Source organism: Mus pahari, chromosome 10 (genome assembly GCF_900095145.1).
Source record: "Mus pahari chromosome 10, PAHARI_EIJ_v1.1, whole genome shotgun sequence".
Classification (NCBI taxonomy): domain Eukaryota; kingdom Metazoa; phylum Chordata; class Mammalia; order Rodentia; family Muridae; genus Mus; species Mus pahari.
The window spans coordinates 70491839-70511312 of NC_034599.1; the positions used below are offsets into that span (position 1 = coordinate 70491839).

Consider the following 19474-nt stretch of genomic DNA (forward strand, 5'->3'; position numbering starts at 1 on the left):
CAAAGGAAAAGCAGTCTGAGAAAGAAACTAGGGAAATGTCACCCTTAGGGAAATAGTCACAAATAATACAAAATATCTTGCTGTGACTCTAACCAAACAAGTGAAAGATCTGTAAGACAAGAACTTCAAGTCTCTGAAGAAAGAAGTCAAAGAAGACCTCAGAAGATGGAAAGATCTCCCATGCTCATGGATTGGCTGGATTAAGATAGTGAAAATGGCCATCTTACAGAAAACAATCTATAGATTCAATGCTGTGTCGATCAAATTTCCAATCCAATTCTTCACTGAAATAGAAAGAACAATTCTCAACTTCATTTGGAAAAACAACAACAACAAAAAAAACCCCAGGTGTCTTAGGGTTTCTATTCCTGCACAAACATCATGACCAAGAAGCAAGTTTGGGAGGAACAGATTTATTCAGCTTACACTTCCATGTTGCTGTTCATCATCAAATGAAGTTGGGACTGGAACTCAAGCAGGTCAGGAAGCAGGAGCTGATGCAGAGCCATGGAGGGATGTTACTTACTGGCTTGCTTCCCCTGGTTTGCTCAGCCTGCTCTCTTATAGATCCTAGGACTACCAGCCCAGGGATGGCACCACCCACAATTGGCCCTCCCACCTTTGATCACTAATTGAAAAAATGCCTTATAGCTGGGTCTCATGGAGGCATTTCCTCACCTGAAGCTCCTTTCTCTGTGATAACTCCAGCTGGTGTCAAGTTGACACATAAAACCAGTACACCAGGATATCCAAGATAATTCTCAACAATAAAAGACTTCTGAGGGAATCACTATGCCTGACCTCAAGTTGTTCTACAAAGCAGCAGTAGTGTTAAAAACTGCATGGGATTGGTACAGAGACAATCAGGTCGGACAATGAAATAGAATCAAAGACCCAGAAGTAAATCCATACACCTATGGATATTTGATTTTTGATGAAGAAGCCAAAACCATACAGTGGGAAAAAGAGAGCATCTTCAACAAATGTTGCTGATCTGACTGGCAGTCTGTATATAGGATAATGAAAATAGATCCATATTTATCACCTTGCACAAAGCTCAAGTCCAAGTGGATCAAGGTCCTCAAGATAAAAAACCATATACGCTGAATTTAGTAGAAGAGAAAGTAGGAAAGAGCCTTGAACTCATTGGCACAGGTGAAAAATTCCTGAACAGGACACCAATGGCTCAGGCTCTAGGATCAACAATTGATAAATGGGACCTCATGAAACTGAAAAGTTTCTGTAAGACAAAAGACACTGTTAATATGACAAATTGGCAACCTACAGATTTGGAAAAAAAAATCACTAACCCTACATATGACTGAAGCCTAATATCCAAAATATATAAAGAACTCAAGAAGTTAGCCTACAAAACCCCAAATAACTCAACTTAAAAAGTAAGGTAGAGAGCTAAACAGAGAATTCTCAACAGAAGAATCTCAAATGTCTGTGAAGCACCTAAAGAAATGTTCAAAGTCCCCAGTCAACAGAGAAATGCAAAAAACAACCCTGAGATTACACTTTACACCAACCAGAATGACTAGGATCAAAAACTCAGGTGACAACAGATGCTGTCAAGAATGTGGAGAAAGAGGAACACTCCTCCATTGCTGGTGGGATTGCAAACTGGTAAAACCACTCCAGATAGCAATCTGGCAGTTCCTCAGAAACTGGAAATAGTTCTACCTGAAGACCCAGTTATACTGCTCCTAGGCATATACCCAAAAGACACCCTACCATTCCACAAGGACACATGCTCAACCATGTTCACAGCAGACTTATTTATAATAGCCAGAAACTGGAAACAACCCAGATGTCCCTCAACCAAAGAATGGATACAGAAAATGTGGTTCATTTACACAATGGAATACTATTCAGCTTTTAAAAACTTATTATGGGACCTTGTGTTCTGTCCAATGGAAGGCTGTAAGCATCCACTTCTGTGTGAGCAGGGGAAGGGGGGAGGGAGAGAGGGTTTTTAGAGGGAAAACCAGGAAAGGGGATAACATTTGAAATGTAAATAAAGAAAATATCTAATAAAAATAATAAAAAACTAGTTATGGGATTTTATGCTGCACTCACTACCTATAGCTTGTCACAAGGGGGCTGAGAACTGAACTGCACGTGTCTCAAGTTTACAGACTGTACTGGCTAGTTTTGTGTCAACTTGACACAGCTGGAGTTATCACAGAGAAAGGAGCTTTAGTTGGGGAAATGCCCCCATGAGATCCAACTGTGGGGCATTTTCTCAATTAGTGATCAAGGGGGAGAGGCCCCTTGTGGGTGGGACCATCTCTGGGCTGGTAGTCTTAGATTCTATAAGAGAGCAGGCTGAGCAAGCCAGGAGGGGCAAGCCAGTAAATAACATCCCTCCATGGCTTCTGCATCAGCTCCTGCTTTCTGACCTGCATGAGTTCCAGTCCTGTATCCTTTGGTGATCAACAGCAGTATGGAAATGTAAGCCGAATAAACCCTTTCCTCCCCAACTTGCTTCTTGATCATGATGTTTGTGCAGGAATAGAAACCCTGACTAAGACACAGACTAAGCTTTTCAACCACAGAATCATCTCTACATCCTTTTTAAAAGAACTGTTGTGGGCAGGTATTTTGTTGATGAACCTCACTGCAGCTTTTCAGTTTTTCCCTCTGAGCTGTGGTTCTTAGCTGCTCACCAGTCAAGTTCAATTCTTCACCCAGGCACTTTAATGATAATGTTCTCAAACAGACTCTGCTTGAATTGCTCTTTGTCCTTTATCCCTTTTCTTTGTGAACTGGAATGCTGTTTAGGCAGCTAACCATTAGAATCCCAGAAGCTATATTTGATTTTGAATTTTGGTCCACACAAATGCTCTGTGGAAAGAAGTACTAGAAGAAAGAAACCTTGCTAATTTCAGTAGAATTGCCTGAAATTTGATAATGGAGATTGGGAACGAAGTACAAAGTTTTAGCAGAATGTTATATTTTTATTTACTTGAGTGTAAAGGTTAAACAAACACATAGTCTAACTTTTAGAAATTACAATATATTTAAATTACAATATGAATAAATCACAATATATTTTCAGATGTTTTGATAGCCTTCAAGACACTTTCCTAAGATATTGAATAGCCAACATTTACTTGAATGATTCCCACTCGTTAAATCAGTCACAAACATTTTTAGACTTGCTATCTTTGTTTGTCTAGCACTGAAGTTTCAGTGATAGGAAAGCAAATTCCCTGATCCGAAGGCGCTCTTTGATTGTAAGAGGCAGATGTAAGAAATACAGGTAGCATCAGGGCATTGAAAGAAGCACATCCGAGTTGCAGTCCCTGGGGTCATAAGAAGGCCTTGAAAGGGCTAAGCATGGAAGAATAATAGTCTATTGTGCTTCCCAAGAGTTGCTGGAAGAACTTTCCCATGTCCAAAAGCAATTTTATATTCTGTTGTTAATCTACACTTGCTTCACATGGGGGATGAGTTAGTTCATTTCTAAATCAGTGCCAAAGTTTAAATGGGCGAACATTTAAACATTTAACATTAAATACAGTTATTTAGCCTTTCTTTTCTTTTCTTTCTTTTTTGTTTTTGTTTTTGTTTTTGCTTTTGTTTTTCAAGACAGGGTTTCTCTGTGTAGTCCTGGCTGTTCTGGAACTCACTCTGTAGACCAACCAGGCTGGCCTCAAACTCAGAAATCTGCCTGCCTCTGCCTCTCAAGTACTGGAATTAAAGGTGTGCGCCACCACGCCCGGCTATTTTTGGCCTTCTCTCTCTCTCTCTCTCTCTCTCTCTCTCTCTCTCTCTCTTTTTTAATTTGTCAACAAAAACTCATAGTTTTGTTTTAAATACAGGGGCATATATACACTCCCCACCTCACATAGATCTTCCCATACACAATCCCTATATTTATAAATTATTTTCCAATGATGTAGAACAGGCTTTAGCTCAAAGACTTGTTTAGATCTAATTTCACTATTACAATGCTATTTCTCTTTTGTTGGCCTTTAGTTTCCTCATACTAAATTATAGATAGGTGTGTTAAATAAAATAATCTCCAATTTTTGTCTAGTATTAAATTATTAGTATTTCTTAGTTTTTTTTTTTTTTACATTTTAGACATGTTTTATTACAATGGGAAGCAAAGGTTCATTTAAGCGCCCTCGATTAAGATGGTGGAAATTTTGACCTTCTCTTGATCCTGCTAAAAGATTACCTTCACTCAGAGCCCAGCTTGTGAGCTTTCTGATCTGTTTTTTCATTGATCCATGCTTCCACTTGCTTCCGTCTTGGTTTCTGTGACGTGGCTATCTTTGTTTCTTTCTTACATATGTAGGCATTTCAGTTTTGAAAAAATGCTAGTGGGAATAATGTATACATAGGTTTCCAGTTTGTGGCTCCATGGACTCAAAAGGAAAGTAAACAAAGAAAAGTTGGACAAGAGTGCTGCTTAGCTACAACTCTTTCAATGTTCTTTCTGCTCTGAAGATCTGAAGTCTCTTAGGAAGACCAACAGAAATTTAGGCTTGAGCTCACCACATACATTAAATAGCTATGTTGTCTTCTCTAAAAGTTAGACAATATCATTTTTCTAAGAGTGGGAAGCATGTCACATCACTAAAACCAAGAATGATACCATAAACTACAAATGCTTAATACTGCATACAGTGTGTGCTATGTACATTATTATAGGAAGCTAATGCACTTCCCTTTTTACATATTGAGATGAAGGTGCTGTTGGTTGATATTTTAAATATCTAACAAGTAATGGTATTCTGAGTATATGAAGTTGCAAAAGAAGCTACAACTAAAACTAATTACTGGCGACTAAATTTCAACAGGTTGTTAAAGGCTGTCATGACTGACATTTTATATTGAGACATTGGAAGGAAGGAAAAATGGTGAAAACTTTAAGGTCAGAGAAAAGTGAAGAAGAACGAAGGGTGAAGGATAAATGCAGACAAAATACTTTGTCATCATTTGAAATAACTCACTGATTTCAGATTCTGTCCAAAATGAAAATTCATGTCAATTTCTTAGCCCCTTTTCTTTTTCAATCACCTTATAGTCTCTAGACATGCTGAGACACCTACTGTGTCATTTTTATTCTATACATACATATGCAGAACATCTTCGGACTGAAAAGTTGTAAGAAATGCAGTCTGTGCCTTGGTGATCTTGAGTGTGTATTGGCAACTTTGCCCTGCAAGGGTGGGCAGGATGTGCAATGAGAAATGGCAGAGACGGCTCCTGGGTGGGTTCTGGGATGTGAAAGTGTCTCTGTGATTTTCATTACTAGGCTAGTCATCTTGTTATTAAGCAGAATAAACAAGAATAACAGTTTTCATGCATTAAATTACAAAGGTTTTAGATGAACCTAGCAAAATGAGAACTCTAATTTTTTTTAAATAAGTAGTATAACAGAGAAACAAAACTTCAAGGTATATATTTCCAAACTATCAATGATAGGACTATGATCAGTGATAGGACTATGATCAATGATAAGATTATAATTTGTAAAAGTAGATTGTCTAAACATTTCCATTCGGAAAGGCAGTGGAAACTTTCAATAGTTTTAAAACTCATACGACCAAAAGGTGGCAGTGTCCTCCTGGGTTTCTGTGTAAGCCTCATTTCTCTAGAGGTGAAGTTATCAAGAGTTCTGCCTCTAATGGGCTTTTAAAAGAAACTGTAAGCTAACTGAGCAGAAATGCTTTTCACAAGGACAGTTTTAGAGACTTTTTGCATTGCATTATTTGAAATCTGTACAGCACAAGGACAGAGACAACACACTTAAGGAGGCTGAGAGAGACGGGTAGATTGAGGGATGGAGGGACATTTTACAAACCATTATCCAGTCAACATACAGGCTTTACACTCTCTACGTAGTTTGCTGTTGTTTATCTTTCTGGGCTTCTAGTCAGTCTTCCATAGAAATCAGTTCGTTGTAACAGTAGGCGAGCAATGATTTGTTTTCGTGTAAGATTAGTCAATGACAGGAGCAATACAGACTCTGTGTTCCTGTCAGACAGTGCTTTTCCATGATTATGCTCACTTTAGGATTTCTTTTTCCCAAGAAACAAATAATAAACACTCACAAACAGCAATGCATAGAAGGAGAGCACATGCAAACATTCTTCTTAGAAAATATTGTTATTAATTAATTAATTGTTATTAATTCATTGGAAGTTTCACAAATGTTTCGATTGTATTCTCTCCCTTCCCTCAGCTCTTTCCAGGTCCACACCCACCCAACATTGTGTTCTTCTTCCTACCACCCATCAATAAAAATGTGTGCTGCCCAAATGATGTTGCACTGGAACATGGCTGACTTGCCACTGGCTACATTCTTAGAGAGAACTGAGGCTCCCCTCACTCAGCTGTAAGTAACAGTTGCCCATCGTTCCTCAGGTAGGGTTAGGAGTTTGTATTCACATTCGAGCTTTCTGAATTCCCACTGGCCTTGTGTATGCTGTCACAATCAATGTGATTTTGCATGTGCAGCTGTCCTGCTGTGCTCTGAGAACATCGCTTCCTTGTAGTCAGCTGCTGTTTCTGGCTTGTACATTCTTTCTGCCCTCTTTTTTTTTTTTTTTTTTCAGTGATGCTCCAGCCTTGGGAAGAAGGCATATGGTATATCTCTTCTATTAGGACTAAGCATTCTGCAGCACCTGCACTTGGTCCAGTGTGGATCCCTTTAGTAATCATCATCTACTGCAAACAGGAGCTCATCAGGTGAGGGTTGAGAGAGTCATGGTTATGACAAGGTGTCAGAAGTCAGTTTTGGACAATGTTCATTTAGCAGTATAATAGTTGTATGTTCTCTCTTAGAGCCTATCACTTGTTTAGTCATGGGTTTTGGTCCTGTAATAGTGACTGGTATGGGTTTTATCTTATGGAGCATGAGAGATACCCAATCTGAAAGTGGTTGGTTACTCTTATGAAACTGGAACTACTGTTTCATCAGTGGACAAGTCTAGTCAGGCCCGTCATTATTGTACCTTGTAGAGTTCACAGCCAGGAGTGTCTGATGCTTATTTTTTGCCTCTAGTAGCCTGCATAGTGTCTTATGAAAGCTAGCCAGTTTGGATAAAACTTTTTGAACAGTTGCTGAGTGATATCCTTATATTCTATGACTTAAATTTGCGGTCTTACAGTCAACTTCTGGAGGGTAACCATAACAACTACAATAGCCTGTAATATTGGAGGCGGGGGGAGAGTGTCTATGAAACTTTACTGGAGAGGTAACACCAAAGATATTTAGAAAAACTTCTATGTAAACCTACTACTGTAGACTCTCTAGTAGACATGAACACTATACACATGTATGTACATGAAAATAATTAAAAATGAAAAAATTCTACAACAGGGTAACTGTGACCTTCCTAGACATAATAGGACAACAAAAGCCTTAGTGGCAGAAATGGGTTACTTCTTTTTTAGTAAACATTAAAAAAAAATCTTAGTATTACAATGAAAACAACAGAAGGAACTTCAACAAATGAGTCTATCCCAGTTTCTAAATTTGTTCCAAAATCTTAGACAAATACTGAGGCAATGTTTACCTGAGGCAAACTTCGTTTTGCAAGCATTAATAGTCAGAGCCTGTCAGTGTTTGTCAGAGTCTTGCAACAGTGCTGTGTATTGTCACCATCTTTAGTAAGGCTTGGCATCATAGTCTGAAAGTAGTACAAGGAGTTCCGGTTTGAATTTGTCCAAACACCCAAGGACTTTCATTTCCAGTCTCATGGACACGAGGAAAAGCCAAAGATCCTCGTTATTGTGCTTGCGATTCTGAACTTGTGCAATTTATCTACTTCTCTCTGCTATACATAAATGGGACGAAATAGTTGTATTTGGAAATACTAGGCAGTGTAATCACTGAACTCTACACAGCATTTTCAACTTTAAACAAACCTTAAGTAAGGTTACCATGTGCTAGACTGATAGTTATTTTTAGTTGATTGGTCAAGATGATTTTTAATATTCATTTTTGTGAAAAAGAATCAAATGCATTAATTTTTTAGTTATATGTACTGGTGACAAAGATTTTTGAGTGATATTTTTATTTTAAAGTCCTTTAACCACAGAACATAACCAGCATTTCTAAGACAGCACAGGATGGATGAGCTTTAATCTTATCTTCCTTCTATTCCTTGCCTCTCAGAGGAAAGAGCCCAAGTGACAAAGTGTCTTTGGTTTGTCAGTCGTAGAAAGAAAAATTCCAAGTCAGGAATTGACTCTATACATTGGACTCATGCTAGATCCACTTGTATGTATGTAGAATTTCTTAAGGAATTTATTTAATTAAAAAAAAGGCGAAAGCCGGGCGTGGTGGCGCACGCCTTTAATCCCAGCACTCGGGAGGCAGAGGCAGGCGGATTTCTGAGTTCGAGGCCAGCCTGGTCTACAAAGCGAGTTCCAGGACAGCCAGGGCTAAACAGAGAAACCCTGTCTCGAAAAACCAAAAAAAAAAAAAAAAAAAAAAAAAAAGGCGAGATCATCTTTTCAGCTGAAGAGGACAACATATTCTGTTATAGCTCCTTCAGTGTATTTGGTAAACCCTGAATAGTGTTGTCACAGGTCATGTCAGCAGAAGAAATGTTCTTGAGATAAATGTTTTTGGCTGATTATTTAGCAATAGATAGGAGCTTTTTTTTTTCTTTTCTTTTAAACACAAGGCTTCTGGATGTGTTAGTGTAATAATGCTTCAAGAATTCCATTGATGGGTGTGAAATCTAATGGAATCTGGCATTATTATTTAACCAGGGCCAATTCCTGTGGTAAATATTTTGTTTTCCTTTTTCTACACTCACTCCCAGCTAAAAATCTTCTTACACTTATTACTTCATTTGATCTTTATAAAATCCTATATTATAGGATATATCAGGCATCATTATCTTTAGCTAAAGATCAAGAAATGCTGGCAATATTTGATTGCAAAACTATGAAACACAGGACCAGCATTTAAATTCTTTCTTTACTCAGAATATACTTCTTAATCATCATATCATTTTGTCTTTCCAATTATTTTAAGACAGACTTATCCTCCCTTAAAGCATTCTTGTGGAGGACTAGTCTTAGAATATGTTTCTCATGATAGTTACCAGCTACTGAAATAAATCACTTCATGGCAAATTTTGATTGGAAAATGTTGCATATTATATTTCCATGTCACTAATAGTTTGTTTATTCTAAATGCATAGTATCACTCTAAATATTCTTTGTAATTTCAGTGAAGGTGTGAGAATCAAATGCAGTTATGATTGCCCTATAGTTATAAAAGAATATTCTCATACTATGTTATTGAGAATCACAATAACCTTCTAAATATATTATTAATAACCAATGCTTTAAGACAAGGTAACAGGCAGAAGTGTTAAGTGATTTTCAGCACAGGTAACAAAATAGATGGAAGCAAATCTAGTATTTGAATCAGTTCTGTGGCTCAGAGTGAGTTGAGTACATGCCCCCACTGGCAGCTCTCACACCCTTGCTGTCAGCTAGGTCTGTGCATTGCATGCCCCCTTTCCCAGCCCAGAGCTGGTTGTGTAATGCCAACTTGACTCAAAGCCAAGAAAATGCTCACAGCGTTCCTAAGCTGACTATATCCGTCAACAAGAATGGAGAGTGTCAGGACAAGTGCACACTTCAAATTAAACAACTCATGAGCTATAGAGCAATCAGATAACTAAGTTTTTAAAAATTATTTTCTCCCTTTGCTTTTGCCACAGCACTAGGGTTCAGGTGGACCAGATTTGAGATACACCGAGAAGCTTGTGAGAGAACTTTGCGAATGGCTGTGTGTCTTTCAAAACGTGAGCTGATTGTGCAGAAAGATTACACAACAAAATTCCAGTCTTTTGATATCCACAGACAAGACAATGTTATTTCAGAGACTGGTATATTCTCTTTCTCTGATTACCTGATTAACTGATTAAAGAGTGTAAACACCATCTCTTAGTGTGTTAGTGTAGGAGAACCAATAACAAAATAAAAAAGAATTTCAATTTTACTGAGCCATGTACTCCTGGTGATAAGCTATGAAGCACTGACACGTACGAAACATATTCCCATGCATCCTCTTATTTAATGTGTTCAATACTTCACAGTTAGAGATTTTCCTCTCCTTTTATCTGTGAAGAAACTGATTCAGTTAAATTACTGTTTCTACTTATGGTCTGGTTGCGTACTTCCAACGTCATTCGGAAAGTGAGATGTCAATTTAGTTTCCTGATTGTAAACATCAAGCAGATTCTTTGTTAAACACTATACCCTTTAGAAGTTCCTTGCACAACTCATGGGCGTGGAAAAAATAAGTAAAAGAACCAAAGAATTTTATGACACTCTTTAAGCACACGTTAAAAATGATAGTTACTGGGCTGGAGAGATGGTTCAGTGGGTAAGAGCACTGACTGCTCTTCCAGAGGTTCTGATTTCAATTCCCAGCAACCACATGGTGGCTCACAATCATCTATAATGGGATCTGATGCCACCTTCTGGTGTGTCTGAAGGCAGCTACAGTGTCCTCATAAACAAACTAAATAAATAAGTCTTTTAAAAAACATGACAGTTACTTGGTGGGAAGATTCTGGCAGCATTTGGTTAACTGTAAAAACAACCGCGTCCATATTATAGACAATGAGTTTGGAGCTCATGCTCTGTAGTCACTGGTTTGATTCATCTAATTGATTCTGATATCAGTGCATGTGAATGATCTGCACGTCAGTTTGGCAAGGGAGTTATGTTAACACGGTCTTATCTTCACAACTGTGGAGCCAAATGCGGTTGACATCAGAAGATTCTGACTGAAGAAAGTTGAGAGCACTAAAGATGTTCCCAGCTACCTGGAGGGGGCCTAAAGCAGGACTGGTTCCATTGTCGTTTGTTTCTGTCTGCTTACTAAACATTTTCACATGAATCTTTGTTTGAGAAAGTATTCCTTACCGATCTAAAAAGCATATTTAAAAGTATGCTCAAGCCTGTTGGTTAATATGGATCACAAATAGTTTGGTTTATGAAAATTCACTTGTAGGTGATCATGAAACCATAGCCCTGGTCTCAGTTGGTTTAATCCTATCAATTCATATGTGAGCTTTGCTGATATTAATACAATTATCTGTTTGATATCCAGCATATAATGGTAAATGCCAACAACAAAAAACTATGTGCAAATAAGTAACATATTTCCATATGAGAAATTCCAGAAACTACAAACAATGCAACTTAACTTTGTTTCCCTAAAAATGGCTGGAAGGTAACATACTATTAATAAACATTATCCTAGAAAAGCTTTCTAGAAAGATATTCAAAAAACATAAAAGGCGTTGATGTTACATAATAGGAAATTATATTGTATTTTTAATTAGAGTCCTGTATTGACACAAATGTGTCACAAATTAGGATTAAACACATTGAAAGAAAGATGCTATACTTCAGTTCAGTGATAATTATTATTTATTCCAAGTGTAGTCTGACATTGGCTAAAACTTCAGTTATAATTGATAATTTGAGTTATTTCTCTGAGTTTTACTATTTTCATTGTTACGATGTTATTATATTTATTATTGTTATAATTTTAACAGTTGTCTTTCTAAAGGATTATGCTAAAACCAGACACCAGTATTTTTATCCATTTGCAGAGAAGCATCTTAAAAGTAAAGTTTGGGGTCAATCTACTGTCAGATTGCACCTTAGTACCATCAGCACGGTGCTGAGGAATGTGGAGCTCTGGGAAGAGGACTGGTGACAGGTGAGAGATAAAGAAAACAGTGACACTTGAGAGAGAGTTCTAGATAAGAAAGAGCAGGGAGCAGGACTGGGGTGGGCTGGTAAGGCTTTTAAAGTTAGGGGCACAGAGATAAAGTTTATTGTAAACGGAGCAACAGATCAAAACGAGAGAAAATGAAAAGCATAAGAAGAGAAAGAATAGGATTCAAATATAAAAAAATAACTTGAAAGTGAAGATGGGGAAGAGATCCAATGTGAGTGGAAAATGGAGAAGAAACTTCGCACACTGTGTCAGAAACAGGCTCTCCAAACACCAGGAGCCTGAACACTCCAAAACTGGGCATATCCAGTACAGGCATGAACGTTGCTTTGGTGAGATCCGTTGACTGTTGTCCAAATGAATTGTGTAATATAATGGAGGAGGCCTTATGATGTACAGGATAGCTCAAGAAAGAACTACAAACCAAAAAAAAAAAAAAATGTGTAGTAAACAGATGCCCTTATAAAAAAGATAGGTTCATATCTATATTATGCCATAGTACAGACTTTTCATAGGAAGCTGCATTTTGACTCTGAATTTAAGTTTCAGTATCTGAGCAAATCTTTCTAGAATCAACTGACAAGTAGAAAAAGCATAGAATATTTATTTTTACAACAGGTCTAGAATAAGCTAGTAGTCAGTATATGGATGATGCAAATGATTTTCTGGAACAAACATTGTGTAGTTACTTAAACATTTATTAAGAATCATGGAATCTTATTAACAATCAATGAACAATTAAAAAATCTGACTCTTATTTAGAAACTTTTATCATGACTCTGAAACATACTCCTTTTAATGTACAATCCTTTATATTTGTCCCAGAATATTTCTTGGGAGTTTTCAACTCTGATTACATACTAACCATTTAAAGGTATTAATGTTTGAGTCCATATCAAGAATTTTGGTCTTGGTCTGTGCATAACTCATTATTAGCATTTCTTAATCTACATCCTTGTCTACAAGTGCTATTCTTATATTCAACCTTATCAGAGGGATTTTTATATGATAAAGTTCAAATATTAGTTATTATATATGCTACACATTAATATATTTCCTAAGGATATTACACATTACAAAGCATAGCCCATACTCTCTTAATTTTCAGAGGATTTTTGGGTGGCATATATGTATATAAGTGTATGCATGTTTGTATATGTATATATGATTATATATATGTACATATATGATTTAAAAAATTGGACACATTCTATGACATATTTGAGGGTAATTTCTTAGGCTCTATATTTATCCTAAAGCTTCTAAGGAAAATTCTATAAAGTTCTTTTAGGATTTATTCATTTTTATGTATAAGAGTGTTTTGCCTGCATGTGTATAAGTGTGTGTTCCTGGTGCCCACAGAAGCCAGAAGAAGGAACTGGATTCCCTGACTGGATCCAGCTACCACATGAATGTTGAGAAACTAAACCCAGGTTCTCTGCAAAGGCAGTATGTGCTCTTAACCACTGAGTCATCTGTCAAGCCCACAGAAATATTTTCTATTTACTATAACAAAAGATACTATGAAATTAAATACTATGCATTTAAAGCAATTTTGCTTTATGCAATTTTAAAATTTTCTTCAAATTGGATCATTTTGACTATCAGTAGTGATGCTTATAAATTTTGTTTTCTTCTGAGGGTTATCTTGTTGTTAATGGGAATTCCTAGGGTAAATTGGCAACCATGCTTGACATTGAACTGTCACACTTCTACAAATTTTGAATAGTTCCATTTATTTTTAGAGTCAGCCATCTTTACAGTGTAAAGTGTGGGTTTAAGAATGGTGACTTTGCCCTTACTTACATGCCTCATTTGATGCTTTTCTACATGCTCAACTTTATCCGAGTGTCTTCAATGCATCTCCACTCTGCTGAGACTTTGCAAGCAGTTTTCATTATTGCTAAAATCTAATTAACAAACTGTGGTCATTTTCAGGCTCCTGTGTTGCAATACAGACCATAATAATAGCACTGGGGCAAAACATTGTACTAATCAGAGTTGTGTACAGGAACAGTACTGGTGGAATGAACATTTATTGCAAAAAGGTATTAATTAGATGCAATTATGTGATATGGATGGGGTATCCAACAACGGCTGCCTATGCTTTGGTGGGATGGACAACTCAGTGCCTACTTAGTCCATGATATGGATTGTTCGGCAGTTTCCATTAGATACAATAGGTTCACGGATTCCCAGGTTGCTGCTGACCTCCAGTTCATGTTGAAAGACCAAAGAACTGGGTTCTGGTGTCAGAAAGGATGGTAACAGCAGCAGCAGCAGCAGCAGCAGCAGCAGCAGCAGCAGCAGCAGCAGCAGCAGTAGCAGCTGTGGAGTAGATGCACACACCAAAAAGGAAAAGAGGTCAAGCACAGGAAAGAGAACTTAATAGCTAGAGTGTCAGTCAAAGGTATTGCTCACTCTGGGATCATTCCTTCCCCCTCAGTTAGCAATCCAGACCCACAGAGAAACAAAACTCTTAGCTCCCAGATTCTGTCAAGTTGACAACCAAGATTAACCATTACACAAATGAAACAAACCATTGTCATTCAAAAGAACAAGGTATTTGTTGACAGAAACAGATACTAACCAAATCTATTAGGGTTACCAACTTTAATTTAATAGAATTTCACTGTAATAATATAACTGAGGGTTTGAAGAATGAATGTAACTCATTACACAGTTTTTCTTTTTTTTTTTTTTGAGTCATGGCAATTATCTGACAGATTTGGAACCTAGTAATTATGGAATCATGAGACTGATGATCTACTAAAAATGTCTACTTTTTAATGGCTAATTGTTGGTTTATTCTCTCAAGAAATAACTATTTTAATTAACATCTACTCTCTTGAACTCATATAAAACAATCTTAAAAACATGAATATAGAGCATATTGAAAAATCCTGTTGATATATTCCTGGTTATTCAATAATAAAAACCATCTCAAAAGCTTGTTAATATCTATTATATTTATTATCAGTTTCCTAGATTTCATTTAGTAGTTGATGATCAGATAAAATGTAGGCCACCCATGACTACAGTGCCTTTCAGGTCACAGTAAGAAACAAAACTAAACAAAAACCAACCAACCAACCAACCAACCAACCAACCAACCAACCAACCAAAACAAACAATCTGTCAGAAAACAGTCTTGCAGTATTGCTCTGCCTTCCTCTGGACACAGCTGATGCTGTAGATGTCTTTCCAGAATTCTCTTTGCTGCCAGCACCTCCAGCCACCTAAATGGTCTTATAGATACCAACTGACTTTATCTCTTTCAGATACTTTGTTTCTGCGTCAAAACCCAGGAATAACCAAAGCTCAAGAGGGATAAGAAAGAAGTTCATTTTCTTTTGAAAATCTGGGAAAACTGAAATTGGTAAATTGGGCATGGTTGCACAACAGATCCAAGAGAGAAAAGAAACTTTAAAAGAAAAGTGAACTGTGTAACTTGTTCCAAAGCAGTAGGAAAGGCGAGGGTGTTTGTGGAAGTGCCTCTTGGTGATCTTTAAGAATAATTCTTGTGATGAGCCAGGTTTTTCTTCTAGCCTTGCCTCTTGTTTCTGGTGTGTGACTCTGCAGCATGCTCAATCCCTTGTATAATACATACTCAGAAATGTGCATTTTTTTTTCTAATTTGTAGGTATAAAATCTACCCTATCTTTCAAGTTGCTCTCAAACACTTAGGTAGAAATCTGTCCAGAAATTGAGATGTGGTAAAGTAATTTACTCTTAATTGAAAGTGATTCTAACTTTTCATATAGTAGTTAGCATTTCCTGTTTAGTCTTAGGATTTTTTTTCTTATTTTTTTCTCCTCATCAATCATTTGAAAAATCAATGTGGGCTAAATCTAGTCTGTATTAGGGGTAGAGTAGATACTAAAATCTGACCAAGCCTGCTAGCAACTTATTGCCAATGCAATGGAAGGCTATTTACGTCTGGGTAAGCAATTACATTACAATTATACTGATTGGTATTATAAATTATGGTTCAGGAAAAGTTATTTTTATTTTTCAAGTATGTTACAAAATAGATACATATGTAATAAGAACCGCTTCTTCCTTTAGTGAAGCTGGTTTTACTTTGTAACCCCACTGTGCTCTTGAGACACAAAGCCAATTCACAGCTTGCAAAATGTATTTTAAAATACAGAGGGTTTCCATAGCCTACTTGATACATTTTATAAACACAAAAGAGTAATTGATCTGAATCTGTACTCATGACCAAAATTTGGTGTTCGGTTTGGAGGCTAAGTAAAAAAAAAAAAAAAAATCTTAGGGATGTTAGAAGCTCACACTACTGCTTATTGTAGTGGTATCTGGTCACTGAAAGTCTTATTCATGGCTGCTCTTTCTTGTGATGTCTCTTTTACAACAATGCCCTCCCTGAGTGTAGTCTCTGGGCTGCTGCTCTGACTGCAGTGGCATCCTGTAATGATGCAGAATTTTCAGTGAGGGAAAACATTCAACTGCACTCTCAAGTTTTCCTAGTGATCTGTACAAGAGAAATGACGTATTCCTTCAGAATCGGAAGCCCCCTCAGTGTCTTGCATTCACTGATGAACTGAAGACCATGAGAAATATGACTGTTTTATCCACTCAGAGGAAATACGTTAAAAGAAATTAAACAAGGAATGAGACACCTCTCGGCAAAGAAAAATAAAACATTAGAATTTCACCACAGTTCTAGAATTCACTGGATAAATTTACCTTGCTATCGGAATGCTGTCCCAGACAATGAAAGCACTGTAAACGCTAAGGTTAAATGCGTGCCTGAGAGGAAAATTATAGCAGGCAGAGAAACATTGCAGACTTCCAAATTTTAAAGGCATTAACCATTAAGGATAAACACATACTTCGCTCATTTCCTCAGATTAGGTATGGCATTTTAGAAAGGTGCACAGGTTCTCTATTCTACCCATCAAAGTTCAGAAATTCCACTTCCAATTTGTGTGTAGTCACGCAGGGTACCCGATCTTCAGCAAATAAACTGGTGTTTATTTGCACAACTTAAATCAAACCAAAGTACTGAGTGCACTTGGTAATAAATATCTTGTAGTAAGCATGGCTACATTTTGGTGGTGATGGACTAAAAGTTAAGGAAGATAATACTATAAATAAGATATTTCTATTTCAGGTATTGATATAATCAGAAGTAAATATTATTTCTGTTTAAATCTTTTCTACAGGCAATTAAGTTGGAGCTATTTAATTCTTATCCCTGAATTATAACTGCTCTTTCTTTGGAGTTGAATATATTTGCTAATGATTCATTGTCTACTTTTTCTTACTTTAAAATAGCCAGTTGTCGTCAAGAATCAATAAATTTATTCCAATTTTAAAATTGTCTTTTCAGTTTTTAAGAAGTAAATTTTAATGACTTTCAAAAGCTAGAAATAATCTCAAGTATGGCACTGAGTCATACCAAGTTAATTTGCTACAACCTGAGACTTAATATAGAAGTGTATTAAATGCATTCCACCAAAAAGACCTAAAATGTTTCTTCTGTATGGCTGGGTGGCAATGTTTTCAGCCTGTGACTTGAAAACTGGCTTTTATCCTCCCTGGAACTAGTACACCCCATAGATCACTGTTGTATGTTACATGCATGGCTATAAAATTGCGAAAATGGAGGCTTTTCTGGTAGCAAAAGGGTTAACTTCTTTTTGCTTTACCAGTTTCAAATTACAATGAGAAGCCTCTTCTCTCCCAGCAGGGTTGTGCTTACATTTCTCTTTAGATCTCTCTTGAAGAGGGCTGGTATATTTGTGCCTGCTGGAGGTGGAATTAACTGTAAGAAGGGGGAAGAGATTGAATGGATTTACAGGAAGGATTTCAAGTAAATTCAGGGAAACACATTTGCTTGAACAGTATAACCTTGGATCTTGTTTTACACTAAGACCATACAAAAGATGTTCAAGTTATCACTAGGCTGCCGGACAAATAATTCCAACACCAAGGTGCAGATCAGCGTAGATCTGTGATGCAGACCTCAGGATTTGTTTTGGAAAGAGTTCAAGCGTTGAGAAGAAGTCAGAGCAAGTGAAGAGAACTTGGGAGCTACAGTCTATCAGAAGACCAGCTTTCGTCAGTTCAAATACCAAAGGCCTGATTATCATAAATTCACATAGGAATGCATAGGTTATTTGATCAAATAATTTTAGCCAGCTTTTGCTACATCAACGCCTCAAAAGTTCTTAACAACTGTGGATAATTAGAAATCTGAATTTCAACTTTCTTAGAAGTAACTACTCTTGACGTGTTCTAAAATACTTAAAGCAGGGGAAGAAAATGGACTGAGGGTGCTGTGTTCAGAAATATCACTGTCATGAAGAATAGGTGAATTTATTTTTACATCTACTGGTGAAGTATACCTCCAAGGAACCTGGATTATTATTTTTTTTCCAAGTGGACAAGAAGGATTAAAAATATCGACTTTTGCTTTTGTACAAAAATGCATTGGACTGTAATTTTACTTAGGGGTATTGTGGGCTTCCTCTGGAGCGGCTGGGCTCAAGTGGGTTATGCAAAAGGAGGCTTGGGAGACAATCACGTCCACTCCAGTTTTATTTATAGAAGACTACGGAACCATGAAAGACGGGAAATACAGAGGGAAATTCTCTCTATTTTGGGTTTGCCTCACAGACCCAGACCTTTTTCACCAGGGAAACAAGCATCTTCTGCACCCCTCTTTATGCTGGATCTGTACAATGCCATGGCTAGCGAAGAAAATCCTGAGGAGTCGGAATATTTGGTGAGGGTGTCCCTGGCTGGAGAAGCCAAAGAGACAAGAAAGGGATACCCAGCCTCTCCCAATGCGCATCGTCTGCACTTACCTCCAAGGACTCCTCTGACTACCCAGAGCCCACCTCTTGCCAGCCTACATGATACCAACTTTCTGAATGATGCTGACATGGTCATGAGCTTTGTCAACTTAGGTATGTTGTTCGTTTATTTGTTCATCTGTGTTATTATAAAGAGGAAGTTTTTCTAATGTTAAAGTAGCCTCTTGGTAGGTGGCCATGTTTATATGTTCATTCTATAAAATTCCCCTTCATAGCTTCTGTTTCATTTTTTAAGTAGATATACGATTTTGTTTTATGCTACAGAGTCACATATATGTAACATGGAAAGCTAAAATTAAACAGGCACAATTTGGATAGAATTCAGTCCTTTGAGAGCTTATTAAAATTTAATTTAAAGATGTACATAAAAGGCAATCCTGTAAAAAGGGAAAATTATTAGGATAGCAATGCTTTGGGCAAAAGGGGGAAAAGAAAGAAAGAAAGAAAGAAAGAAACGAAAAAAGCAAGGACCCAGTGTTTATGTGTGGGAAAATAAAGCCAACTTTCCAAACCAATTTTTTTGTTAGCGATTTAAAGAGCTTATGAATACATACTTATATGCTACTTAAAAGTTCTCACCTAGGGGGGAAAAAATCTCTAAATGAAATTAGTCAAGATCAAATGAACTGTAAAATATTAAAAATCAAGGAACTTCAGTGAAAAAAAATAGTTTAGAAAAGAAGTTTCAGTCTCACATTCCTTAAGTGTGATGATTAAAATGTAATCATGTCTAGTTGATGTTTGACATAGGCAAGATAAATATAAAACTTGATTTGATAGTATTTATCTATACCAAATTCCTCTGAGATAATTTTTTAGTTGATAATTCCTAAAAATATCAACAAAGATAATGGGAAATAAGTCTTAAAATTATATTTCATCC

At 36.9% G+C, this 19474-nt stretch overlaps 1 protein-coding gene across 1 annotated transcript in view; it reads left to right on the forward strand.

The window, feature by feature from the left end:
* The first annotated feature begins 17475 nt into the window (after nucleotides 1-17475).
* The window catches only part of Bmp5 (bone morphogenetic protein 5), a 125219-nt gene continuing 123220 nt past the window's right edge, over nucleotides 17476-19474 (forward strand). The window contains exon 1 of the mRNA XM_021206415.1: nucleotides 17476-18684. Within this exon, the coding sequence (XP_021062074.1) occupies nucleotides 18201-18684 (484 nt within the window). The 5' untranslated portion in view covers nucleotides 17476-18200. The remainder of the gene's footprint in view (nucleotides 18685-19474) is intronic.